Source organism: Actinia tenebrosa, unplaced genomic scaffold, assembly GCF_029948245.1.
Source record: "Actinia tenebrosa isolate PJP-AT-01 unplaced genomic scaffold, QUT_ActTen_1.0 PGA_scaffold1__47_contigs__length_23844297, whole genome shotgun sequence".
In the NCBI taxonomy this organism is placed as follows: Eukaryota; Metazoa; Cnidaria; class Anthozoa; order Actiniaria; family Actiniidae; genus Actinia; species Actinia tenebrosa.
In genome coordinates, this window is record NW_028292578.1 from 9,339,535 (window position 1) to 9,365,719 (window position 26,185).

General features: G+C 37.3%; 2 protein-coding genes across 2 annotated transcripts; one reads left to right on the forward strand and one right to left on the reverse strand.

Annotated features, from left to right (window-relative positions):
- Positions 1 to 384: 384 nt before the first annotated feature.
- Positions 385 to 5,670, reverse strand: LOC116290024 (biliverdin reductase A). The gene is made up of 5 exons (XM_031696993.2): positions 5,443 to 5,670; positions 2,985 to 3,101; positions 2,086 to 2,183; positions 1,363 to 1,657; positions 385 to 808 (listed from the first exon to the last, which is right to left on the reverse strand). Exons 1-5 carry the CDS (start codon positions 5,562 to 5,564, stop codon positions 499 to 501), a joined length of 942 nt encoding a protein of 313 aa, XP_031552853.1. The 5' UTR covers positions 5,565 to 5,670; the 3' UTR covers positions 385 to 498.
- A 111-nt stretch (positions 5,671 to 5,781) lies between these two features.
- On the forward strand, positions 5,782 to 24,236 carry LOC116290023 (histone-lysine N-methyltransferase EZH2). Its single transcript, XM_031696992.2, has 22 exons — positions 5,782 to 5,950; positions 6,304 to 6,438; positions 6,879 to 6,995; positions 7,579 to 7,699; positions 8,354 to 8,452; positions 12,189 to 12,369; positions 13,216 to 13,281; positions 15,808 to 15,902; positions 16,070 to 16,104; positions 16,331 to 16,390; positions 16,884 to 17,000; positions 17,680 to 17,823; positions 18,191 to 18,285; positions 18,495 to 18,535; positions 19,156 to 19,281; positions 20,157 to 20,270; positions 21,089 to 21,153; positions 21,515 to 21,610; positions 22,377 to 22,458; positions 23,286 to 23,366; positions 23,443 to 23,527; positions 23,764 to 24,236. The coding sequence occupies exons 1-22, from the start codon at positions 5,864 to 5,866 to the stop codon at positions 23,828 to 23,830; spliced, it is 2,109 nt and encodes a 702-aa protein (XP_031552852.1). The 5' UTR covers positions 5,782 to 5,863; the 3' UTR covers positions 23,831 to 24,236.
- The last annotated feature ends 1,949 nt before the right edge of the window (positions 24,237 to 26,185 follow it).

Below are 26,185 nucleotides of genomic sequence, written 5' to 3' on the forward strand. Positions count from 1 at the left end.
CTGGATCACGTGGCTCTTACGTCACAATGATAATATTTATCAATGGTATTAGTGTACATGGTAAATGATAAACTAACCATTTGTAAGGGAAGCACCGGCTAACCGGCTCAATAATTAGTGTAGAATCGTCTTTAATCTCTCCCTATAAATAATGACCGGTCCCTTATGCAACATGCAGAATGGATCAAAACCTTCACCAACCTTTTTTGAAATAGCTGTATATAAACATTAGCCTCTTTCTTGCAAAAGGAGACTTGTCAAAATCCGGCATGTATTGTAGTGGTCTTGAAATTCGAACTATTGGACCAGGGGAGCAGTGTGCCATACGACTTGTCTTATTCACAAATAGCGTAGTTGGTTTTGATAAATAACAGAAGCACAAGGTTTGAAAACAAAAAAATTTTAATATGATTTCTTTATCAATATTCAGAATCTAGGATTTGTCTATTGCACATTTTAATTCAGGGAAATGTTTAAAAATTCTAATAGTAGTCTTCTCTAATTTCCACCAGTTGCCATTTCTTCAATTTTTCCTGCAAGCTCCAGGCAATGAAGAACTCTCTTCCTCTCCTTGGCTAACTCTTCTGCTGCGACTTCTCCTCGTACTTTGTCAATAAATAATTTAAGGTCTCCTGCGAAAAGTCCTTTGGGGGGACCCATGGGTGGGCCAGTTGGAGGAGGTGCAGCTCCCCGTGGAGGGGGACCCATACGAGGAGAATAGGACATGGTTGTTCCGTCTTCAAACTTGAAGTCAAATGAGAAAGTACGGTCTTTACCTGGACTTCGACTGTTGATCCAGATTATTGGTCTGTAAGAATAATTCAATGACACAGTAAAAGACTAATTGATTCACGTCGCATGTCAAATTAGAAACTTTTAAGTTAAAATGTTTAAAATATGTATTAAGACCTGCAGTTTTTAATTCCTGGATTTTAAGTACATGGAATGTAACTAAACCATGCTTTATTTCGTACATATTTCTGATGAAGATTGCTTGTTGTGGCAACAATTTGATCTTCCAATATTTGAAAATAAAGCCGGCAAGGTTCTTTTCTGACAGGCGTGTTTAGTAGCGCCATAAGGGGCAGCCCCATCAAGATTTTTCCACACAACTACCGCACGCATGCTTTAGCCAAGTTTTAGTTGCCATTTACAGTTGTAAGCAACTTTGTATGGTCAATTACACGAAACCATTCGTGTCGTTAGCATGTTGCAACGACACTGAGTTTTGAGGAAAAGTCGTACCTTGTAAATCAACCTTAATAGTACCACAGTTATCTCCTATAAGCAGGCAAATGGAGAAATGTTTCTCTCTGGAGGAGGGGGGGGGGGGGGGGGGGTTAGGACGGGACTTATGTGTACCTGTTGTCTTTAGTCAACAGTGAAGCCACCATTTCAATAGAATCACCATCTCGAGTTAGCTTTGCTTCCTTGACGGTAAGTTCACCAAACATCTCGTACACCATATGCAAACGATTGATACCAGAAAAACTCGGAAAGCCTGCTCGTTTTAAATCCCCGATCCATGATGATGATTGGCTGCTCGCAGTAAACACCATCGTTGTTTCGCTCACTGGAGGTTTGGACTCTAACATTTGTATGAGTTCCTTGAAGGCAGGTGTAAGAAGCCCAATGTCCTCTTCCTGGCATACTAACCCTGTGAAGATAACATTACAGATCACATCACGAAGATTAATTGAGTTAAACCGGCAGGTGTGCAAAGAAGGAAATCTTGAAAGCAGTGAGTGATTCACTGACTATTCCTCTTCCTCGAAACATGAACAAATTCACAGCCGCACTAAAGTCTACTGCGCCGGGACCTTCACCAATTAACCCTACCAGTTAGTTATCAGGTTCCATATTCTTCATCACGCCGGTTTGGGAATATAACAATGTCGGTTAATTGTAGATGCATGGCTTGTTATATATACTCTTTCCATTAGGAACAGGTCTTGTTTACTTGCGGGGGCGAATAGCGATACAATTTTTTTTCTTTTTACAAACCCCTCACCTTTATTTAGGCATTGAAGTGATCTGTGCATACAAGACTTTAGTGAACGGAACTTAACACTCAGAATCTCTTACCTTTTTTCTCTGCAAGTTCGATGATATCTTTTGCAGACTGAGAGGAAATCGTGAGAGGAAAGTCGACCAAGATGTGTTTTCCAGCATCCAGACATTTTCTACATTTTTCAAAAAAAAAAATTTTGAACAGAGATCGATATCATTGACATATTATTGACAACAACTTTCTTATCCATAAAAACTGTTCATAAAGAAAAATAATTCTTCAGTCTGCTTGCGTCTCAGTATTTTGACTATCTGTGTCTTTGATTATCACAAAATATGACGATAAAAAAACACAAGGTAAAATACTTCTTTGGCCTACACCAAACAAACGTAGACAAGAGTGAGGAAAAAAGGCACGTCAATTCTGCAGCAACAATATTCCACGGAGAAGAGGGGTAGACACGGAAACGTGTTACATACTGCAGCAAATTCAAAGCCCTTCAAGGACCAATGTGTAACTCTGCCTTTTTCCGCTCTCTCTGATCCTTCCTCGTTCTCTTAGCCTGCGTCAAATCCGGACAATGGCCCCGAAGTTTACCGGAATATTGTCCGGATGCAGGCTACGTTCTTTCTGAAAATTTGGTTTTTGGTGGCATAGGTCATGCTTGTCTTTCAATATGTTTAGTGCAATGATACTGGAACTTTCTTCCATGGAAATTAATCCAGGTTTTAAAGTGAATGAAGAAATTGAAGGGTGGATGGGAGGAAGGGAAGATGAATAAAAGGGATGAATACAGCTAGATGGATGTGAAAGATGGAACATGGGTGGAAGGAAATGAATAAAGGGAAAATAGAGAATATGATGGAAGGGAATATGGCTGTTCTCGAGGAAGAAAAGATGAACACAAGGGGAGAGAGAAAGTATATAGAATCGGAAGGTTGGAATATGGATGGGTCTATGGGTCTCAACCTACTTAGCACATTCTTCATGGTTTCCATTCTCCGTTGCTATGACAAAGGCATCCACATCACTTCTTCCTAATGCTTCATCCCAGGACAAGAATGTTTCCTTGACGTCTTCAGGTTTGTGTCTGAAAAAAGAGTGAAAGAATTCGCCATGCGTGGATTGTAGGAAAATTTGAAATACAACTAGACCTTAAATTTTGAATCATTTATTCTGTAGCCGCGCATGCAAGTTGAACATCTTTTTAATGAAAGATTAAAAATGAATAAGTGGATCACTTTCCCATCCATTCCATCCAGAATCGCATTTCCAAGGCGCGAGGCTCTGGTCGCCGGCTTGGCAACAACCCACCGCCATCCCCACCGCTACCTATCACACGATGTAATATGAAATTCCGAGGTCAAGGAAAAATCTGGATCAAGTTGGAATTGCAGTGCATTGTGGGACTCTTTTTCGCTCCACTACCCTCGTGGGATCAAGGGCGCTAGGGCAAAAATTGATGGTTTTTTAGCCGTTAGACTCCGTTATATTGGTGTTTTTTTTTGCCGTTAGAAACTGTTTAAACTGTTACTTCGTCTGTTCTGTTATGTGCTGGCTTGATACGCCAAAAATACTGCTGTCACCAACGGTCCAATCGTATGTAACGAACTACTGTATCCTATACCTGCCTCGTGACCGCTTACGTAAGCGTACGCATCGGTTAATAAGTTAATAAGTTAATCCAAATCCCCTAAATAACCAAGAATGAACAGGGGTAGGAAAAGAAAGGCCAATCTATTGTTCTCTCGTCTGCTCGTGTAATAGGAACCAACGAAACCTAACGAACCAACTTCGAATCCAGCCGAACTGGCCTCGGCCAAACTCGAACCCCGACTCACTTGTCAACTTACCGTTTGCATTTAAATTCAGGATAAGCTTCGCTATGGCTGTAAATTACAAACAGTTTTAAAAAACCAGTTCCATTCGAACTGACTCCAAAAAATCCACGAATCATTAATAAGCCGAACTGGCCTCGGCCAAACTCGAACCCCGACTCGTGACCCAAACAATCTTTTCCAATGACAGCCCCCGGCCGTGACCTTTTACAACGTTCACGTGTCGTGTTAGATGGTACCTCTCTAATCCGCTTAATGCTTTCCCAGGACGTCTTTGATAATTTTGAACGATTACCAATAATATAATAAACCTTACAAATGCATTTCGAAAGTTATTTCTAAGACATTTTTTGTATCGAAAAGATTCCAGACATATGGTACTAATTTTGAAATAGGATCCACTGTTTGGAAATCCCAACCGCAGGCAGACGACCGTTAGAATCCATTCGCTCAAGATGCAAAATTGTATTCCGCAGCAATCGCTTTTACTAGCAATTACTTATACAGCGGACAGCCATAATACTAAGAGAAGGAGAAGTTATTATTAATGATTCGTGGATTTTTTGGAGTCAGTTCGAATGGAACTGGTTTTTTAAAACTGTTTGTAATTTACAGCCATAGCGAAGCTTATCCTGAATTTAAATGCAAACGGTAAGTTGACAAGTGAGTCGGGGTTCGAGTTTGGCCGAGGCCAGTTCGGCTGGATTCGAAGTTGGTTCGTTAGGTTTCGTTGGTTACACGTCTGTCATCGCTGAGTAAACAAATTGCCACCGTACCTTTCACTTTAATCCTATTACACGAGCAGACGAGAGAACAATGGATTGGCCTTTCTTTTCCTACCCCTGTTCATTCTTGGTTATTTAGGGGATTTGGATTAACTTATTAACTTATTAACCGATGCGTACGCTTACGTAAGCGGTCACGAGGCAGGTATAGGATACAGTAGTTCGTTACATACGATTGGACCGTTGGTAACAGCAGTATTTTTGGCGTATCAAGCCAGCACATAACAGAAGAGACGAGTAACAGTTTAAACAGTTTCTAACGGCAAAAAAAACACCAATATAACGGAGTCTAACGGCTAAAAAACCATCAATTTTTGCCCTAGCGCCCTTGGTGGGATCGTAGATCATCCTTGTGGTGTGGGGTGGGAGTAATGTAGTGTGGAATAACATGCCACATCGTGCTCAAAATCACACAGTTGACCTCAATATCGCTATCGAATTCATTGTCGGATTTTTTCACTCTAGTTACAAACCTTAAGGACATTTTTCTTTGTGTATTTCTTGCCAGAGTGATTTTTGTCTGTTTTATACTTTGTTGTGGGTTCAATATCATTATCATACCCTCCTATAAATTTACGCTACAACTATGAAATATGATGAGAAAAGCTTGCATCTGTTGAACATGATTTACAGCATGTTTTCTTGCCGATCTTAGTCTTGGAACATGCTTATGTAATTTTCTATTAAACTATTAGTCTAAGATATTATTATAATATGTAAATTTATCGCTCAACCAAGTCCGTACATTTGGTGATTTTTAAACTAAACACGTAAACATAAACAGAATTTTTTTAAAGATTTCTGTTACCTTGAAACCACTCCAATAAGTTTAACTATATTTTCTCCCAGCACATTTGTAGTGATGTCTCTAACTCGAGCCTTCCCTGCCCGTCCGAGACCCACTACGACGATGCCTAGAGGTTTGGACATTATGGACGCTGTATGGCGAGGATTTCAATAAGCAGTACGTTTTGCTTTAGTGTGATGGAACCGGCTCTACCAACTAAACTGAACTGACTGACCCTATGAAGTGCTATAGTCTAGGAATTACGTAATCTCTGACAGGAGTATGAATGAGAAGCGGCCGATCAAATATCGATTGACTATCGACGAGCTATCGATCGATAAGTCCAATCGATTGAGTTCGAAGCACATGCTTTGTTGTTGTGCCGAAGACAAGAAAGCCCGCGAAGCGAAGGTTCAGGATTTTTCTTGGAATTTGTTCTAAAATGGAGACAGAATTAATGAAAATAGTTCGCCTGGAATACGTGAAACTCCGTGAAAATGCGCAGCAACAGAAGAAAGATTCTTGCAAGGTTTGTTCGAAGTATTTTGGCTTGTTTGAATGAAGTCAGATATTAATGCAGTTCCTTCATTTGGCTAGCTTTTGTTTCTTTATCTGGTTTATGGTTTGGTTCTCTTTTCGACTTCCAGCCAAAGTATAAAGGGTTTTCTTAAGCAAATAATCTCAGTAAAGAAGTAAATTATCTGAAAGTATGAGGGGAAAATCGGTTCTATTAAGCGAGTTGGTTCTTTTATTTACTTGCCAAGTTTTGGGAGACAAGTTCTTGGACGGTTTAAAAATGAGGTTTCACGTACAAGAAAGCTTATTCTATTAAAGTTATAAGATGCTATCGACTATACAAAGTTTTTTTGCGTGTTTCTATAGAGATACTTTACGGCAAACCGTCAAAAAATACGCGAACAGTTGAAGAAAAGAAGTCAAATAAGCAAAGTCGTCTCATCTTGTCCTTTGGCTCCGGCAACCATCTCTGCAGATCAAACACATGCTGCAACCAAAAAGGTAAGTATGCAGCAAGTTACGGCATTGCTTCCATGTTGGTGGTATAAGTTATAGAGGCTTTGCACCCTCACTTGATGACAGCCATGACAGGGGCATAACAGCAGAGTCTTTTACCCCTGGGGAAAACTGAATTCTTTCTAGTGTAAATCAGATTAGACCAGAATACATTGTTCCTGCCCCGTGTCGTGGCTGCCATCATGTAATGGTGCAAAACCTCTATTGTTTAATTTATGTAACATTATTTGTTATTGTGTATAAGAACTCAATAGGACATTTGCATGATGGCGTCATCGACCTCTACTACCAGACTCCCTTGCACACTTTCTTTTGTTCAGTTAATTAACACCAGTTGTCTTACTATTCTCACGAGGGAATAGTATTTTAAATAAGGAAGAAAATACACTAAGCATCTTGATGTATTTTTTTCAATATATTTTTAGTGTAGCGTTGTTAGTGGCTTCAATCATCCAACTCAGCACACTTTACTAAGAACCATGCCTTATGTACATCCAATACCTCAGTTTTTCACCTGGTCACTCCTGCAGCAAAACTTTATGGTGAGTTCCACTGTCCATCATTGTCTTGTCAATCATTGTCCTGTCAATTATAGCAGCATTAGTAAACCTCAATTAATTCAATCAAACTCTGAGAAATCCTCTGGGTTGACAGTGTGGATCCAGGATTTTAAAAATGCGGGTTCCAAAATGGCCACCACCCAGAACAGGCTGGTAAGATTGGTATCACAAAGGGGGTTCCAATTTCATTATTTTGAGCGTAAAGAACATGATTGGTTTCACAATATCTCACCAAAAGGGGGGGCTCCAAGCAACCCACGGAGCCATCCCTGGATCTGCCACTGGTTGATCTCAGTCAAAGAATGGCTAGATCACAGATTAAATAAGAATAGTCCCCTTCACAGTTCCCTGTGCTGTCTTGAAAGGTAATTGTACCTGTGCATTGAAGCAAGAGTTGCAGTAACCTTGCAATGACAGAGTTAGAAATGTGAATATTTATTGCCTAAGGTGCTAAAAAAGGTCTCCATCTTGATTTACAAAGTTGGCATCTTCAATTTGGTGATACCAAAAAATTGTTTATAATCTTTCAACAGAGTTAAACATCTTAGTAATCTTTTTAATACAGGTAGAAGATGAGACTGTTTTGCATAATATTCCTTACATGGGTGAAGACGTTCTTGATCAAGATGGGTCATTTATAGAAGAACTTATCAAGAACTATGATGGAAAAGTACACAATGCACATGGTATGTTAGGTTTTAATGTGGACACTCTAACTAGGACCACTTCTACAAATTTAACCAATCATAGTATAGAGTGACTTTATCACATAGATATCAATGGAATACCAGGTTTTCTCTAGTGTCGAGAACTTGATATCTTTCACCAGTGGAAGATACCATATCTTTCACACGTGAAGATATCGCTATTGAATCGGCTTGCTATTTCAATAAAGAATTTTTGAGCTTTTGCTCTATTTAAGTTTCATCGATATCTATATTCTTGTGTTCAATTTAGATATCTCACTTGTGAGATATCAATTGAACACTCGAAGATAAAATTCGTAATTCCGCGCGCACATGTAATATCCTCTATATAGTAGCCAATCAGGCGAGACCATAATCAGTTGCATTGTGATATCAACCAATCATAATGTTTCATTTCCATGACTTGTTAATATCGTCTAAGTTGTCCATCTAATACATCAGATTTTGGCTTCAGTGCTTGCTCTTGATTTGGCTAAGGTTGGTATGGTTTATTTTCAATCTACAATATAATTGGATATAAACTTTGTAGAAGTAGTCCCAGGTAGTGTTTGAATAGTGCTATTATTTTATTTCAGTTTATTATTTTTTGCATTTATTTATTCATTCTAATTTTTTTCAATTTGAATTTTTTAGTGTTTGATGAGTACACCCTGACAGACAGCTTGCTGGTTGAATTGATTGACAGTGTCATGAAAACTCTAAAAGATAAACAAACTGAAAAGAGTAGTGGAGGTAAAGTGGTAAAGTAGAACATAGTGTAGTTCAAGAAATTATCTATACCCCACCCCCCCCCCCCCACCCCTTCCTAGGAAGGTATTTTTAGACCTACCCCCAGAAATTCCAATTTTCTTCAATGCAAACTCTAATTACCCTACTCTTCGGAAATTCCAAATTCCTCTGTGGGATGGGTATGGATGATTTCTGGAACTACATGACAGTAGTCCGCTGTGGTGAGCTGTATGCATTAGCTGTGCTGTGTCAGGGCACAAAATTAACTTTTAAACCCTCTAGCAAAACCTTGCTAGTAAGTTTTGTTCTCAGCAAAAATTTCAAAGTCACTAGCGATCAGACGTGGTGAATAACAAAGCTTTACTTGATGTGGGTTGTAAGAGTGACTGTCTGTAACGATCAAGCAAAATTTAAAATCCGTGGCAAACTTCGAAAAATCGATTTCGCTCATACTTTCAAGTTAGTTAGGGTAATGTATCCTAAGAATCGCTGTATAGTTGGTTTGATCAAATAACGCTTTATTATGGAGAAAAATGGAATTTTTCAAACACTCCCGAAAACGCCGTTCGCGACAGTAAATTTTGACTCAACTTTCGCGGCTGCTGGACAAAAAATAAGCAACACTGGGAATTAAAACAACCCATATTCTTGAAGAACAATCTATTGAGTACGATATGCGTGACTTTGGGATCAATTGTACAATTTTAGGATAACAAAATAATTTTATTCGCTAGACGTGTGTTTAGAGTATCAAAAAGTAGGTCTTACAAAAATATTCATTCTGAATGTGCTTAACCTCTCAGTCGCGTGAAACTTCGCTGGTTGATTATTCAGATGTTGGTCTTTCTAGTGATGTAAAGAAATCTTTGGGCAAATGATTGTGTGTCACGCAGTATGTCTTCAAACTTTGGTCAAATTACTCATTTCTGACCTCTGGCCACTTTCTATAACAGACAAAATACTAGCGTTTATAAGTAAAATATAAACTCAAAAACAAGCCTAAAACACTTTCATAGCCTTAAATAATGTAGCTGTTTAAGAATTCTTACCTGGCAAACTCTGAAACCTGGATTTTTATGAATGTTTTTAGACACAACATCGATCTGGTTTCTTTCATTAGCGACTCGAACTTGTCAACGGCCGAGTGCCACAGGGAGCCCAACCTTTCTTGTTGTGGTGCAAAACACAGGAAACCCAGATTGATAAAAAAATCGTTTTAATTTGTTTTAATGATGATGCAAACACACACAATAAAAAATTTCACAACTATTCCAGTAAAACTTGCTGAATTACATGATAATCTATAATATGAATGACTAATAAAGAGGGGGGAAACCTGCAGTAGAACCTTACTAATGGTAACAGTTCTAAATTGATTTTAAAGAAGTTAAACCGTATACACTACATGCAATTTTTCTGCTCGGCATGTCATCATAAATGATCACCGGCCTCTAAGGTTCATAATTAGTACCGAACAAATGTATGTGACAGAGGCACCCACGATTTTATTGGAGTAGATGCAGAACATGAAAATCTTTGGAAAGTTTTTACGCATCCTTCTTCGGAACAGGTGAACAGCGTGTCATCATCGGTATCGCTGTTTTCCTTGCGGGAATCTGTAGTGGTCTTTGGTTTGTATTTCCTACTTTGTCTAGGTATGACATCGCAGAAATCTGGAACCTGGTCATCAGAATACTCCATCTTCCTAAGGGTGGGTAAGGCTAGAGCTGACGATGTCTTAGTTGTTTCAAATTTCGTGTTGGGTATCTTTTTTCCTTTTCCAACGCCGTATGCTCTCCAAACCACAATGTTACGCTTTTTGAAGATAACATCATTGTCAAGGCTTACGCCTTGCTCGATGGTTACAGGAAGTCACTCTTAAATACTTCATTTTACAGTTCCATTCAGTGACCACGAATAATAGTCTCTAGCCGAGGCTGGAGTTTCCGCACATAATAAAATTATAGTTTATCATGCGCGGTAACTCCAGCCTCGGCTAGAGACTATTATTCGTGGTCACTGAATGGAACTGTAAAATGGAGTATTAAAGAGTGACTGTCTGTAACCATCGAGCAAGGCGTAAGCCTTGACAATGATGTTATCTTCAAAAAGCGTAACATTGTGGTTTGGAGAGCATACGGCGTTGGAAAAGGAAAAAAGATACCCAACACGAAATTTGAAACAACTAAGACATCGTCAGCTCTAGCCTTACCCACCCTTAGGAAGATGGAGTATTCTGATGACCAGGTTCCAGATTTCTGCGATGTCATACCTAGACAAAGTAGGAAATACAAACCAAAGACCACTACAGATTCCCGCAAGGAAAACAGCGATACCGATGATGACACGCTGTTCACCTGTTCCGAAGAAGGATGCGTAAAAACTTTCCAAAGATTTTCATGTTCTGCATCTACTCCAATAAAATCGTGGGTGCCTCTGTCACATACATTTGTTCGGTACTAATTATGAACCTTAGAGGCCGGTGATCATTTATGATGACATGCCGAGCAGAAAAATTGCATGTAGTGTATACGGTTTAACTTCTTTAAAATCAATTTAGAACTGTTACCATTAGTAAGGTTCTACTGCAGGTTTCCCCCCTCTTTATTAGTCATTCATATTATAGATTATCATGTAATTCAGCAAGTTTTACTGGAATAGTTGTGAAATTTTTTATTGTGTGTGTTTGCATCATCATTAAAACAAATTAAAACGATTTTTTTATCAATCTGGGTTTCCTGTGTTTTGCACCACAACAAGAAAGGTTGGGCTCCCTGTGGCACTCGGCCGTTGACAAGTTCGAGTCGCTAATGAAAGAAACCAGATCGATGTTGTGTCTAAAAACATTCATAAAAATCCAGGTTTCAGAGTTTGCCAGGTAAGAATTCTTAAACAGCTACATTATTTAAGGCTATGAAAGTGTTTTAGGCTTGTTTTTGAGTTTATATTTTACTTATAAACGCTAGTATTTTGTCTGTTATAGAAAGCGGCCAGAGGTCAGAAATGAGTAATTTGACCAAAGTTTGAAGACATACTGCGTGACACACAATCATTTGCCCAAAGATTTCTTTACATCACTAGAAAGACCAACATCTGAATAATCAACCAGCGAAGTTTCACGCGACTGAGAGGTTAAGCACATTCAGAATGAATATTTTTGTAAGACCTACTTTTTGATACTCTAAACACACGTCTAGCGAATAAAATTATTTTGTTATCCTAAAATTGTACAATTGATCCCAAAGTCACGCATATCGTACTCAATAGATTGTTCTTCAAGAATATGGGTTGTTTTAATTCCCAGTGTTGCTTATTTTTTGTCCAGCAGCCGCGAAAGTTGAGTCAAAATTTACTGTCGCGAACGGCGTTTTCGGGAGTGTTTGAAAAATTCCATTTTTCTCCATAATAAAGCGTTATTTGATCAAACCAACTATACAGCGATTCTTAGGATACATTACCCTATCTAACTTGAAAGTATGAGCGAAATCGATTTTTCGAAGTTTGCCACGTTTTGCTCGATGGTTACAGACAGTCACTCGTAAACGTTTTAGTCCTTCAATTTCTGGACTTTGGTCTTTTAAGTTTAGTTAAATTTTTGTCACTCTCTAAATTCAAAATTTCACCCTCATTTTGTGAGTTTGCAAGGGTTAATTCTGTGCCCTGTGTGTGTACTACTGTACATGATTGCTCCACATCCTTGTTCAGGTCTGAGCTAAAGTGGAAAATGTTTCTTTTCCAGGTAAGGAAAGTGAAGAAGAACAATTTACTCCAATGGAAACAACATCTTCAGGAAAAAGTGACCCACCAGACAACAAAAAGAAAGAGAAGACTAAATCAGATTCACCTCCAGATGAAGTTTTTCAAACTATTGTAAACATGTTCCCAGAAAAATCCTGGACCATCGAAGACATCAAAAATAGGTCAGATACAAAAATGTATATTCAGTGATTAATTTTTATAATGATAGACGATACATCAATTTCTTTAAAATCAAAAGTTGAAGCACACTACAGTACAGGCCGAAAGTTTTTTAGGGTCAACTCAGTGTATCACACACGGACCCCATGCACGGGATCCGCTTGTACGCATGGGATCCTACCGTACGCATGTATCCCGTCCGTACAAGCAGGAAAAGTTAATGAGGTCCCACACAGCATAAGAGCTCATTAACTTGTGCGGAGCCCGTCCATTTCCCGCGCGTGGGTACCCTGAAAAATTTCTGGCCTGTACTGTAGGTTCTACGAAGTCCTCCTGTATGCCCTATACAGTGGTTATTATAAATATACATGGTGACAACATTTGGATAACTGTTGGATGATGATTCTTCAGTCATTGTCATTGGATTACTACTTATACATGTCAGCCAATGTTCAGCTAACACTTGGCTGTTGCTTAACCACTGATGGTCAAGCATCAGCAAACAAATGTACATTTATTGGCCAGCAGAAGTTTCAGTGAAGAAACCACCATTTGTTATTGCTAAGTTTCATATCTGGGAAGACTGGGCCAAACCTAACAATTGTGAAAATGATGTCATTTATATGTCCCTCTCCCAATGTTTTTGTTCATTTGTTCGAAATTGGACTGCATTTGTAGAACTTGATGGTATTTTACTACAAAAATAAAACATTATATTATAAATGTTCATTTTATCCAGCCTGGTCAACAGTTGGCCAGTAACCCCAGTCCTCCAAGGTGTTAATGAACTGAGGGATTAATTAGCATGAAATAAGTAAGTCAGTGTTAATGTCATACTTGTTGCTTAGGTATTTTGAAGAAGTCAATCGCAATAAAGGTCTTCTTCCTCCTGAGTGTACACCAAACATTGACAGGTCAGTTATTATGTTTTTTTCCCTAAAATTATCTTTAGTGATTCTGTTTGATTTTTATGTACAGCAAATGCATAATAAAATGTCACATGTCCCATGTTTCCTGTTACTTTGCCCTCCTTAATTCCATAAATAAAAAAAGAAGAGTCAAATTTTAGTACAGTACATACACTGTACATGTATGGGTGTTACACTAAAATAAATGTTTCTAAATTCTATTTGGATAAGGTGAATGAACTCCCACTTTGTGTTAATTTTCACTGTCATTGTTGATGTTATTGTTGTCCTGTTGATTACTACAGTACTACTAATATTACTCTACTTTAATAGAAGCTAGACTACTGTAAGTTTCATTGTGTTTGACTGTCACCTTAAAGACGTTCATGAACATTGTTTGTGTGCAGCCTTTCTAGGCATGAGTTTAGTTTGCATGGGAATGATTGACACCAAATTTACGACAAAAATGCACCTGTTAGCAAATTCCAATTCTATGTATTTTGACAGCTTCACATGGATTGAAAGTTTCATAAATCCTGGGCATTAATCCTTACATGCTTTTTATTAAGAAATGTTATAGAAATTCTTTTTGTTTTTGGTATTCTTCTTGTTTTTAATTTTTTCTAAGCATTTTATGTGATACCTTAAGTTATTCTATACAGTAGCACACATTTTTTTCTCGATGAATGCCATATTTTCTCAGCACTTAGCAAAAAACTAATTCTGTGACCCCCATTTTTAACTCGTGGATACGCGAAGCGTAGAAACGAGTTATTGTGAGGGGTCTGAATATGCAAATGTGTCACTCGCTCACTCACTCACTCACTCACTCACTAAGATGTTAGCAGATCGATAATTAAACGTTTGTTGATCGTCTTACGTCATCCGATTACGAATGTTACACGACACTAACAAGCACAAAGCTCTTATACCATATAGATTACTTTGATATTTATATGAGGAAACGAAATGCTCATGTTCCATGTGGGATACATTTCTATCACTTGTAGACGCCGTGGGGGCCCACTGTGCATGCGCACACTCGCACATAGTTTTATCTTCGAATTATTCATATTAAAAGAATCAAGGAAAGATGCAAATTGAAGTAAAATTATACAATTAACGCCTGAAATAAAATTTCAATGAGTTAGACCTTTTTTTCTGATGTATTTTAAAAAAGTAAACAAAAACGCTTATTAGGTACGACGTCAACATTTCGATTTCAGACTGAGACTCGAGATCGAGTAGATCGAGCCGGTTATCGAAAAAATTAATTAGAACTCAAGAAGAGAGTCTGATTTCAAGCTCTGGAGGACTTTTTTTTCCATAGGGACAGCTCAAAGTCACAGCGGTATTCAGCAATAAAATCTCATAAACTCGATCGAGAGAAGTCTTATTATTACTGATCAACAGTTGTATTTACTAAAGTAAACTTCTTAAGAAAATAATCAATGTAGATGTATACGTAGATCGTAGAAAAAATAACAAAAGACGAAAAAAAGACCAATTCCAATGGAGTTTTGAAGGAAGTTCGGCCAGTTTTGTCATTTAAATAAGCCGTTCTGAATAAAAAGTAGATTGATCGCCACGCATAACAAGATTACAAACAGCCGAAGCAATGCTCAGATTGTATGTTGAAATGTGCGAAGGTCTAGCGAGAATTCGCTACAATAAATAATCATTAATTTACCGACTTGGATGAAGGCAAAATAAATAGCATTTATAAACGCATTTCTATGAAATATTTGCTCAGTTCACAGTGTAAATAAATAGTTTCATCCGAAACAAATGTAGGAGCCGTGACCATTGAAGGTCAAGATAAGCAGTAATGTAAATCAACACGCATAACGCAACGCTTTATGTTTATCGTCCCGATCGACCGATTATCTTGCATATTCAGTTTTTGAGCTCGTAGGTCAAATGTTTGCTGGAATAAAACACACAGCCCGCCTTTGAAATTAATAACAGAGAAAGCGTTTTCAAATAAATCTTTTTCAATTATACTCTATACTTGACTCAGTTGACTCTATCGAAGTCGTAGTCGAAGTCGTCTTTCGTATTAATTGAAGTTCAGACAATTAATTCATCACAGAAATCGCTTTCAAACTGAACAAAATAGCGAAGAACTAGGTGTTAAAAGGAAAATAAAAAGGACGATTACTCATCTTACTAGATAAATTGAGTATTCAAAATATTAAATCGAGCGAAGTATTTGGAATCCTTTGAGAATGTCAACAAGCATGAGGGCACAGGAAGACCAATCTAAATATTCGAAAAGTGCAACAAGTATCCACGAGTTCGTTTAAGGGCCTTTGATTTTTTGAACAAGTATATGCTGTGGTATGCTTATGCCAAGTTTAAAAAAATTCTGATTGCAACTTCATTTGGCCGCAAATCTCTTTGAGATGTTCTTGTAATGACAACGAAATATTAAGTTTTGTTTCACTGGTCTTTTACAAAATATTATTACAGTTTTTAATTGTTCAGTTTAAATGACAAGATTAATATCTTACAATTATTTGTGTCTCACAGCCCAGAAGCCCAGTCAGTGTCCAGAGAACAGAGCTTGCATTCTTTCCACATGTTGTTTTGCCGCCGATGTTACAAATATGATTGTTTTATGCATGGTATGTTCAAAAGACTAAATGCTTCATGGTACATTTTTTTCATATAATTACAGTAAAAATGGACAAAATATGATACTGATCATGAAGAAACCATCATGAACCTCATTAGGCATGGTGGTGTGGAGATCATGGTTTTTTCAGATGTTCATTTTGTTTCTTTCTCACAGGTTGGAAGCCCTTGCCAAACTTAGCAAAAAGAAAGGTATGACTAATACTGTAAAATAATATTTACTACAATTACACATATATGGTTGATGTTAACAGTATGATAAAGCTTTGAGGAAAAAAACTAATGTGAAGATATATGTTACCTAATATCATGGTAAACTGCAAATTTGTTAGTGCATCAACCCTAAATCTGCACTCTCATGTTTCCCTGTATATGCAGTATTGTCTTATACAGTATGTGGTTATGTATTGATCATCAGAGCCCCGTTGATCTACCAGAATCTTCTCCATGTGGAACTGACTGCTACATGCATCTGAAGGTTGGTGGTTAAAATACATATAGGCCGTACAAAAAGTGGATAGATAAATCCTTATCCAGAGGATAAGTAGATCTGTTTTCCAACAAAGTTATCCTCTGGATAAGAATTATTCATTGGATAGCCCTATCCACCCTTTATACAATCGGGCCCTGATGGAAACTCTCCTTGCGGCTACTCTAATAAGCAACCAGCTCTAGTTATGACCAGTATTGTGAAATTAACTGTCACTCTTAGCTGCCCTAACCACTCACTGGTTATATCAAAATCTTTTGGAAACTAGCAACTACACTGTAGTCTTTTCCTTTGGTAATAAAGAAGTGGAAATCCTGTGCAGCCAGGTCCTTATCAAAGTTTGTTTTAACGTCAGAAAAAATATAGGAGAACTGAACTGGAAGTTGATAGATCCCTTTTAGAGTAGCTTAAATTCTGTTGTTGAATTCTGTAGCTTGAATTCTGTTGTTTTGTCCTCTAATTTGAATTGTACCATGTGTAGAGTACTGGTAGTCCTGTCAACTCACCTGGCAAACCTGAAGTCACGCCCAGAAAAAGAAGCAGAGGAAAGAGTAAATCAGGCACCCAGCAACAAGGTGGTTCTACCCCTGTAGCTAGTGTAAGTTATGATAAATCATTTTGTAAAAACATTCTGAAGTTCAATGTATTGTAGTCTCCAAGGATAATAGACATCTAAATGGGAAGTGCAAAATCATCCAATTACGAAACTTTTTGTTTTGGAAAGAGATACAAAATGCTGGATTTTGGAAATACAGTATTTGGTGGGTGTGTACTTACAAATTTGTTTTGGTTGATTATCATGATTTAAATTTCCAACCAGAAATCTATTTGACAATGCCACAAAGCAAAGTGACAAAACCTAATGTTAAAATGGGTCACATAATGGCAATGTTTATAAACATTAAATCCACATATGTGGGAGATCTAGGACATAAGTTGCACGTACATATTCCTCTGAAAAATGTTGCACATGGCGCACAAAAATTTCTAGGGGTTAGTTTGGTGGGCATTACCCGAGAAAAGTTACAATTTTACATTCTTGGAGTTGGTATTTTCTGCATATTCCATACGTGATTTCTGGTCAGGAAGTATTAGAGATTCAATAAACTTCCCCAAGATCTGCCACTGTTGATCAAGGACAATTTCACTTGCAGGTTTAAAATGGTGAACTTGTTGTGACATATGACAGCACTCTTTGGATCCTTTCATTAAAATATTTTTAAATAAAGCAATATTTCTTTCTAAAAAATTTTTATTGACTTGATTTTTTGACATAGCCTTCCAAACCTGATTCTCAACCATTGTTGGATTCACCCGAGTGGACTGGAGCTGAGTTGTCACTTTTCCGTGTACTCCGAACTGTGTATTTCAATAATTACTGCACAATAGCCAATTTGATTGAAAGCAAGACCTGTAAAGAGGTTGGTAAACATGTTTCTATAGAGCCATTTTTAGCTTGGGAGTAATGTTTTCCCAATTTCAGTCCACATGTCAATCCATGTAGTATCATTTCTTTGTTTAATTTGCACATAAAAAGACACATGAGTGATTTATGGCTACAACTCGAACAAAGAATCTTATTCTCAAGAGAACGTATGACATGGTCTGAAATGGGAAAAACATTATGCTCAAGAATAACAGTTCTATTAAGTAATGCCCTTACTTATTTGAAATATACAACCGTTTTCCATGTGGTCTGCCTGTGGTATAGATTTGGTAGTTCAACAATCAATTTGCCAATGATTGTTGTTTGTATGTATTTATTTTACATTTATTATCTGATTGCAGGTTTATCAACACGCACAAGTTGAATTAACCGAACCACTTCCTATGACAGATGACCAAACCAATACCCCACCCAGAAAACGAAAACGAAAGCACAGGTTGGTACACAGGGATTTATCAGGGCCGTGCACCTGTAACTGTTTTCATTGCTATGCACTGATTGAAACAACTGTTTCACATATTCTTGAAAAAAAAGGTCAATAGTGCATGATGAGAATTATTTCAGAGGCCAGTAATATTAATGAGATTCTCTTGTAAATTTGTACCAAAAATATTATTCAATGTCTGTTTTGTTGTCTTTTATCAGGATGTGGTCACTTCATTGTCGCAAGATTCAACTAAAAAAGGGTAATGATGACGGCAACTGTCATTTTAGATTCTTTATTCTGATTCATATTTATACATTCCTGTTCTAGTACCATTTCCCCCATAATATAATATGGCAAGGCTGAAAAACGTATGAACATGCACCAAAGTACGAAAGACATTACTTCTAGAAAACTTCACATGTCACACAAATATTGTCAAGGTTTTTAGGGAAAAGAGATTTTAATACAAACATTAAAAAAGTTTTACATACAATAAAACCACCAACTGTAAGACAGTGTTTAAGATAAGTTTTTTAGCCTCTGCACTTTTTTAAGTCAATTTTGAGATTTTTTCAAAACCATAGACATTTTTATAGGAAGCAAACTAAAACCACTGACTTGTTTTTCAGCTCTGTTTTTAATATATTACAATGCAGATAGTAACATCATTTAGTGCTTCTAGATCTGACTGTCCATCTAATCAAATTAACTGAGCAGTATTGCACTGATAATAGATTTCTGCTATACTTCTTGCTGCTGCTCATGTTCAAGGACATCTACTCGTTAAAATTAGTTTGTCTCAACATTAGTTTCAGCTCAAGTGTGAATGTAACACCCAGTAACTGGGTTTATTTTTGCTTGGTTTTACCTCAATTCTAGACAGCACATCAACTCATGTATACAACTATATCCCATGTGACCATCCTGGGCAGCCATGTGACCAAACGTGCATCTGTGTGATGACACAGAACTTCTGTGAGAAATTCTGTCAGTGTAACAATGAGTGTAAGTAAACTTGCAATCTAAGAGACTACAAGACTACACAGACATGTAGTAGGTACAAGAAACTGGCCAAGCTTAGGAAACAGTTTCTGTCAATCCCCTTCTTATGAACTATTTTCTTCGACAAGGGCTTATTTTTTGTTTGTGTCCTTGTGACAAGTTATTGGAACCTCGGGGGAGGGGGGGGGGGGGGGGAGGAAGGGAGAATACACAATATTGTATCGTGTTTACTGTTCTTGATGATTTGCTTCTACTGCAAAATAAAAATGAATGTGCGTTATTTGTGATGACATTGCAAGGGTGTTGGCAACAAAATGGCAACTTTTAGAATTTATTTAGTAATTTTCATTTGCTTAGCTACGTTGTGCAAAATTAAAACATACTGAAAAGAGGAATGCCTGTCCCTCCTTAGTGCATTGCTGCATTAATAATTTAATGAGAAGAACCTTATTGCAAAATAAACAATGGACCTTATTCATTTTGGTGAAATTACAGTCCCATTACAGTCCTCATGTCATTCCCTAGAGAATTAGATTCTTTTGAAGATTGAATTGTATCCATATTCATGTTTCTTCTAGTGAGTAACAGTTAAACAAAGAAAAGGATACTAAATCAATCAATCAATCAACTTTGTTTATAGAGTAATTCCACTGATAAACACGTGTTCCTCTTTTAACATCTCTCCATCTCTAGTTGATTGAAAACATTGCACCACAATGAATAAGGTTTATTGTAAGGGTACTGTTACGTATATTAATAAAGGATCTTTATTCATTTGGCCCCCTTGGATTATAAACCACTTCAAGTTGCAATTTCGGTGTTATCTCTTATCAGGGATATTTAACTTATATATTTGACGTGTACTTATTTTATTTTAGGCCAGAACCGTTTCCCTGGCTGTCGTTGTAAGGCACAGTGTAACACCAAACAGTGTCCATGTTTCTTGGCCGTCAGGGAGTGTGACCCTGATCTCTGTGTGACTTGTGGAGCCGGTAAGTTGGTTATCCTATTTTAACTGTTATCTTGAAGGTAACCAACCCTTGTGATATAAATGAAGGGAGGTACACAATGAAAAGATGACTCCAGTGGGCCAGCGATTTTAATGGGAAAAAGTATGAGGTTAGAAGGTTATTTGTTGTGGTGCAATGTTTTCCCATTTCAGAAACTACCTTCTTCACATCAGCTAACTTTGTTTACTGTAGTTGTTAATTTCTCTATTCGACTTCCTTCCTTGTTTGGCTGCCATCTTTAAGAGATAGTTTAGTTACACAAGGTTTGGAACTCGTTTAGTTTATAATGAGTGATAATAAATAATATTTTATTATATTTATTACACAAGGTTTGGGACTTGTTTTAGTTAGCTGTGCACGTGGTGTTAACAGCCACAAGTTAAACTAAGCAACTTTTATGTAAGAGTTTAAAGGTCTTGTGTATCTAAAGTATCATTTCTTGGTTTAGTGGTTGCACATTAGAAGGCATATGAATATATGAATATGGATACAATTTAAACAAAGAATATTAATATTTTCGGGACAATGACACATGATATGTAATGGGAAAACACCGCATGACTGGAGTTTGAAGAATCGTCTATAAGGTCTAATGGTTTGAAAGGTCACGTCACTAGGATAATATATTCATCTGTGTCAGCCTTAAGTCTTTTTGTGTTTATCCTCCATAAACAAGAATGAACTAAGCCTATCAAGAGTGTCCTCCCTAACTTGATGCATAAGGAGTGTACCCTTTTTTCTTTGCACAGAAACTCCTTGTGCTAAATGAACCATGTTTAGTTTATTTTTATTTCTTTTAGACAATTTCGAGGAAAACGCAGAGATCTGCTGCAAGAATGTTAGTCTTCAACGAGGAATGAGAAAGGTAAGTTTTTTATTTAATAGCAGCACCTACTCCTCTGTTGTTTTAAGACCCTGCGTCTTAGTTCAGCTGGTGGTTTAACCCACGACAACGATATAAACGTAGGGGGGAGGGGGAGGGGGAGAGAGACAAAAATATATTATAGCTAGGAGTATTTTATGCACAACCCAAAGTCCAAGAATGATAATGAGAGTTTTTAGGTAGAAAACATGTATGTAATAAGGAGAGGAGAGGAGAGGAGAGGAGAGGGATGATTTATTTAACGTCAATAACACAGGGAGCGGTCGCCCAATCTCCCGAGCTTGGGGCTCAGTAGTATTTGGCAACATTACCAATGTGGAATACTGTTTATCTTCGTGTGCAGCATATGTTGTTAGCACCATCGGACGTGGCTGGCTGGGGTATTTACATCAAGGAAGCCTGCAAGAAAAACGATTTCATTGGAGAATATTGCGGAGAGGTAAGTCAGCCAAGCACCAACTCATCTTACATTGTTTTTGGATAAAAGTGCACCTAATGCCCTATACAATGATTTCAGTATTGATTCTACACGAAGCGAATAGTGGAATGGTGAACAACTTTGAACTCGTATATGTAATGAAGACCGGTATAAGGACGTTAAACTCATTAACATATTTGAAGTATAAACCTTTATATTTTTAAAGACTCAGCACTCAAATGAAAACGAATATTTCACCATCCTATATTATTTTACTTAATGTAGAATCGAGACTAAAAGTATTGTATCAAGTATAAGGTGCACTTTATGACCCTTTTCTTGTCTAATAGAGGCGCTGCCTTATAGTATACCGACATAGGGGCAGTCTTGTACATAAGGGACGTTGTTTATAGGGGCAGTGTTACAAACGAGGACATTGTTACGCGTAAGGCTATTGTAACGCTTTAGGCCCCATACACACTATGCCGGATAAATTTGAATCGGCAACTTTCACACCGAAACCGAAAAAAAAGTTTTCCGTCCACACATGAAGACGGATAAAATGTTTCTTGCCACACTAATCAAAAAATCGTTTTCGATGAAGAATTGTTCCGGATTCGCCCGGACTAGTGTGGACGGTAGGCCTAACCGAAAAAATAAAAATTAGGATTCAAATTTATCCGGCATAGTGTGGACGGGGCCTTAGTTTATTGGTCCTGATTGCAAAGCTTCAATAAGAGGGTTTTCAAAGGATAGTCGATTTTGAATATCCCTCATTTATTGACAGGTTATTTCACAAGACGAAGCTGATAGGCGTGGCAAAGTTTACGATAAATACATGTGTAGTTTCTTGTTCAATCTCAATAATGGTAAGTGTCTTTTCAAACAATACTTACTACCTGGACTGATCAGATTGCTTCTTAAATGTTTTTTTCTCCCTTTTTCTCTGCAATGATCAGCTTCTAAAGTCTATTCGATCTATCGATAGCCTTATCACTATAAGTTGCAAGTGAGTTGCAAAACCTGTTATGGTTTCCGCCCACCATGGAGTGGAAAATCCGATATTAGATAACGATGTACACAGAAAAGTGTGCTCTCGGTCTTGAAAACTTATATTCAAGACTTCGGGCACAGTTTTTCCCTATCCGGACCTCCTGGCCGGTAAATAACATATAATTATATATTTCACAAACAAACAAACATACGAACGAACGCTCCGATACGCACAAACGAAACTGCCACAAGAACAAAAACAAAAACAACTGTTGAAGTATACAGTTTAATCAAAATAGGAATTTTTTTGTGTGTGAAAACCTAGAACTTGAGACAGTTCTACTTAGCAAGCACTCACTGCTCGATTTGATCGATCCTTTATACTCGCGTTGATCAAGGACTCTTCTGCGTCGCTAATGAACACCAGGCTTTAACGACCTTTTTTCCAATTCGTTCTATTAAGAAGCGAGATCAATCGACGGCGATGACAGGAAAGAATTTTAGCTGCTGTTTCACTGTACTTATTTTCGTAACCTCATGCAACTCGTTTCAACGCGTTTCTTAAAAAGAGATATTGTACTCCAATGCATTTTAGTAGACCCTAATTCCATTTTTTTCATTCTTGTCTATTTGACTATTACACGTTGACTAGTATTTTTTATTCCATGGGTTAAATCCTTCACTCTACTGTGTTTTTTTTTAGACTTTGTTGTCGATGCTACTCGTAAAGGCAATAAGATCCGATTCGCAAATCATTCCATCAGCCCCAACTGCTATGCTAAAGGTGAGTTTGAGATCTAGCTGTGTAAGATATTATATATTATTTATACCTATTGATTTATACCTATTTTACCATTTAGTAATGATGGTTAATGGTGATCACCGCATTGGAATATTCGCAAAACGTGACATAGAAAAAGGAGACGAGTTGTTCTTCGATTACCGGTAAGTTAACACTGAATTGTCACTAATTATCATTTGTACATACTAAAATAACGTTCAAATCGTATGTATTTTGATGCGCACCCTCTTATTCTTGTGCCTACAGCCTGCGTTCCTCCTGTTCAGCATTGAGAAACGCGCCTTTTGATTTTCCAAGTTTATCTCTCGTGCCCTGAGTGAACAGGCAGATAGTCTTTAGTATCCCATACTAATATCAGTTGTCTGTTGGTACATTACAGATACAGCGCCACTGATGCTCTAAAGTTCGTGGGTATTGAACGAGATGTGGAGTTTGCTGTCCGATAAAGCCCCTGTCTGTCTGTCATGTTGGAGTCATAGATATCTGTCAACGCATGCGAGATAAAATCTCTGCTTGTCTTTCTGTCTGTTTGATTGTCTGTTTGATTGTCTGTCTGTCTGTCTGTCTGTCTGTCTTTACTCTTGTCCCAGGAATTTGCTTTAAATTAACAATATTGATTCCTGTGTGAACCACTCTAACGACAATCGAGTGTTGTCAGGTCGTATCGCTTCCCAACTCTTGATTGTCATAGCACATTCTTCCTTGACAAAGATGTGAATTAAACAAATTCACCAAGTCACAGAGCCAAGATACATCACATAAATGTATTTTATATTGCTATCACTTGATTTGCTTAGCACTAACATATTACTATTTTACTTCAAACTCTTATTAAAAATTGATTTTCAAAAATTTCCTCTCACACCTTTAATTTTCCTCTCACACCTTACCTTCTCCTGCTGCTGTTTACAAAACACTCCTGTTATGGATATCTCCACTGTAAATTTAATTTTCAAAATTCATTGCATTCAAATTACCAAAGTTTCTTTAATTTCCATTAGTAGAAGCGTTGCTATTTCATATTCCATTGGTGTATGATGAAAAGTACATTCCTTTCTTTTTTTCTTTTTTTCACACTTTTGCTAACTGTTAAATGGCAGTTAATTTAAAATTCATTTTAGAAGACCGAGTTACGATTTAATCAATTATTCAGTAGTTATTGCTTCGTAATAAATATTTTTTTAGCTTGAAAAAATTAGTTCACAGTAAATGTTTAGCTCTGTTTAGAATGGGGAGATGTGATGCTGGATCCTCGAGTGACCCTACCAACGGAGGCTACGTGCACACTGGGTATATTATAGTTATGACGCATTGAGATTGAATGAATCTTGTAGCTCACTCTGTGGTCTCAAAACAATGCGAAGAGAGCTCACGGAAAGAAAGGGCAGTAAGCTCGAGTTGGGAAAACCCGACATAATATAAAAGGCATACATGCATCAAATCAAATCAAATCAAAAAAACTTCCAGGTGATCTCGGTTCTATCAGGCAGAACAAATGAGCCAATCAGCAAACGTTTTGTTCGTAGTTCAAGATTTACTAATTCAAAGTTTTCAGCTTGAAAAACAAAAAACGTCTTTAACTCGAAAATATAGGAAATAAAACCCATCCGTGAAAAGATTCACCAAGTTGGTGGAAAATATTTCGCTTTATCAGAAGATAATAGAGAACACTTGGAAACTTTCGCTGTGTCAAACAATGAGTTGGCGTGCCTTGCTTTCAAATCAACCTTGTCTTCATGTCGAAGAACAGGGTTGTTAGTGCAATTGAATCAAAAAGGGAAAAAAATGGATAGAATATGACATTATATATAGAATTATATTACAGCTATTTGAAAAGAGGTTGTTGAAGATTTTGTGGCACGTTGGATGTTCCTTACCAAATTTGAATGCGTAAATATTGTCAACACAGAAGAAAATGTACCGAAAAAATGTGCAAACAAAGTTTTAGGAAATGTTTCATATTGTTTTAAATTGTGGCCATAGTGCACTAGTGATTTCGGACTTGGTATGCAACAAGACCTTCATTAACCTTTTTTTGAAATAGATGTATAATAACTTTAATCATGGATGGCTAAGAGCGAAGTCGATGAGGGATAGAATATTAGAAAGCAACCCATGCACAAGAAAATCTTGATAGTTATAATTATACGGTTTGTGAAACCAAGGAAAAGTAGAATATGGAAAGGGATCGATGACATTGAATATGATAAATCTAGAAAATTAGTCGTTCACATTGTGAAAATTCTTGTCCATGTTAACGAAATAATCAACCGTAGAAAGATGGCTGAACTCTTTTTTAAATTAGATTCGACCAGATTCAATTGTTCCTGCCTCCTGTCATGGCTGCCGTCATGTGATGGTGCAAAGCCTCTGGAGCATGTACGAGCCAGGATGACGAGAGACCCCACTTCAATACTGCGGATGCAAAAAAAAAAAACATCACTCGAACAGCACAACGTACGAACACTTGTTTTCTACGAAAGTCCACTTATAAAACCGTTCAGAACTGAACATGAGGTAAATAATAGTTTACATCTGAGAATCGGCTAACTTAATGCTGAATGTATAAACAACAGGGTGATCATATTAAGCAGATTAATGTAATGCTGAATGTATATGACTATATATAGTTCGTAATAAGAGGGTGATCGTATTTAGCAGGTTAATGTAATGCTAAACATATATGTCTATATAAAGATGAGAATATTCTCAGCGAGGTCGGAATTTAATTTTTCCGAATTTAATTCCAAGGGTCTCGCCCGGAATAACCTCGTTCCCAAGCACTATAACTTATCTATATT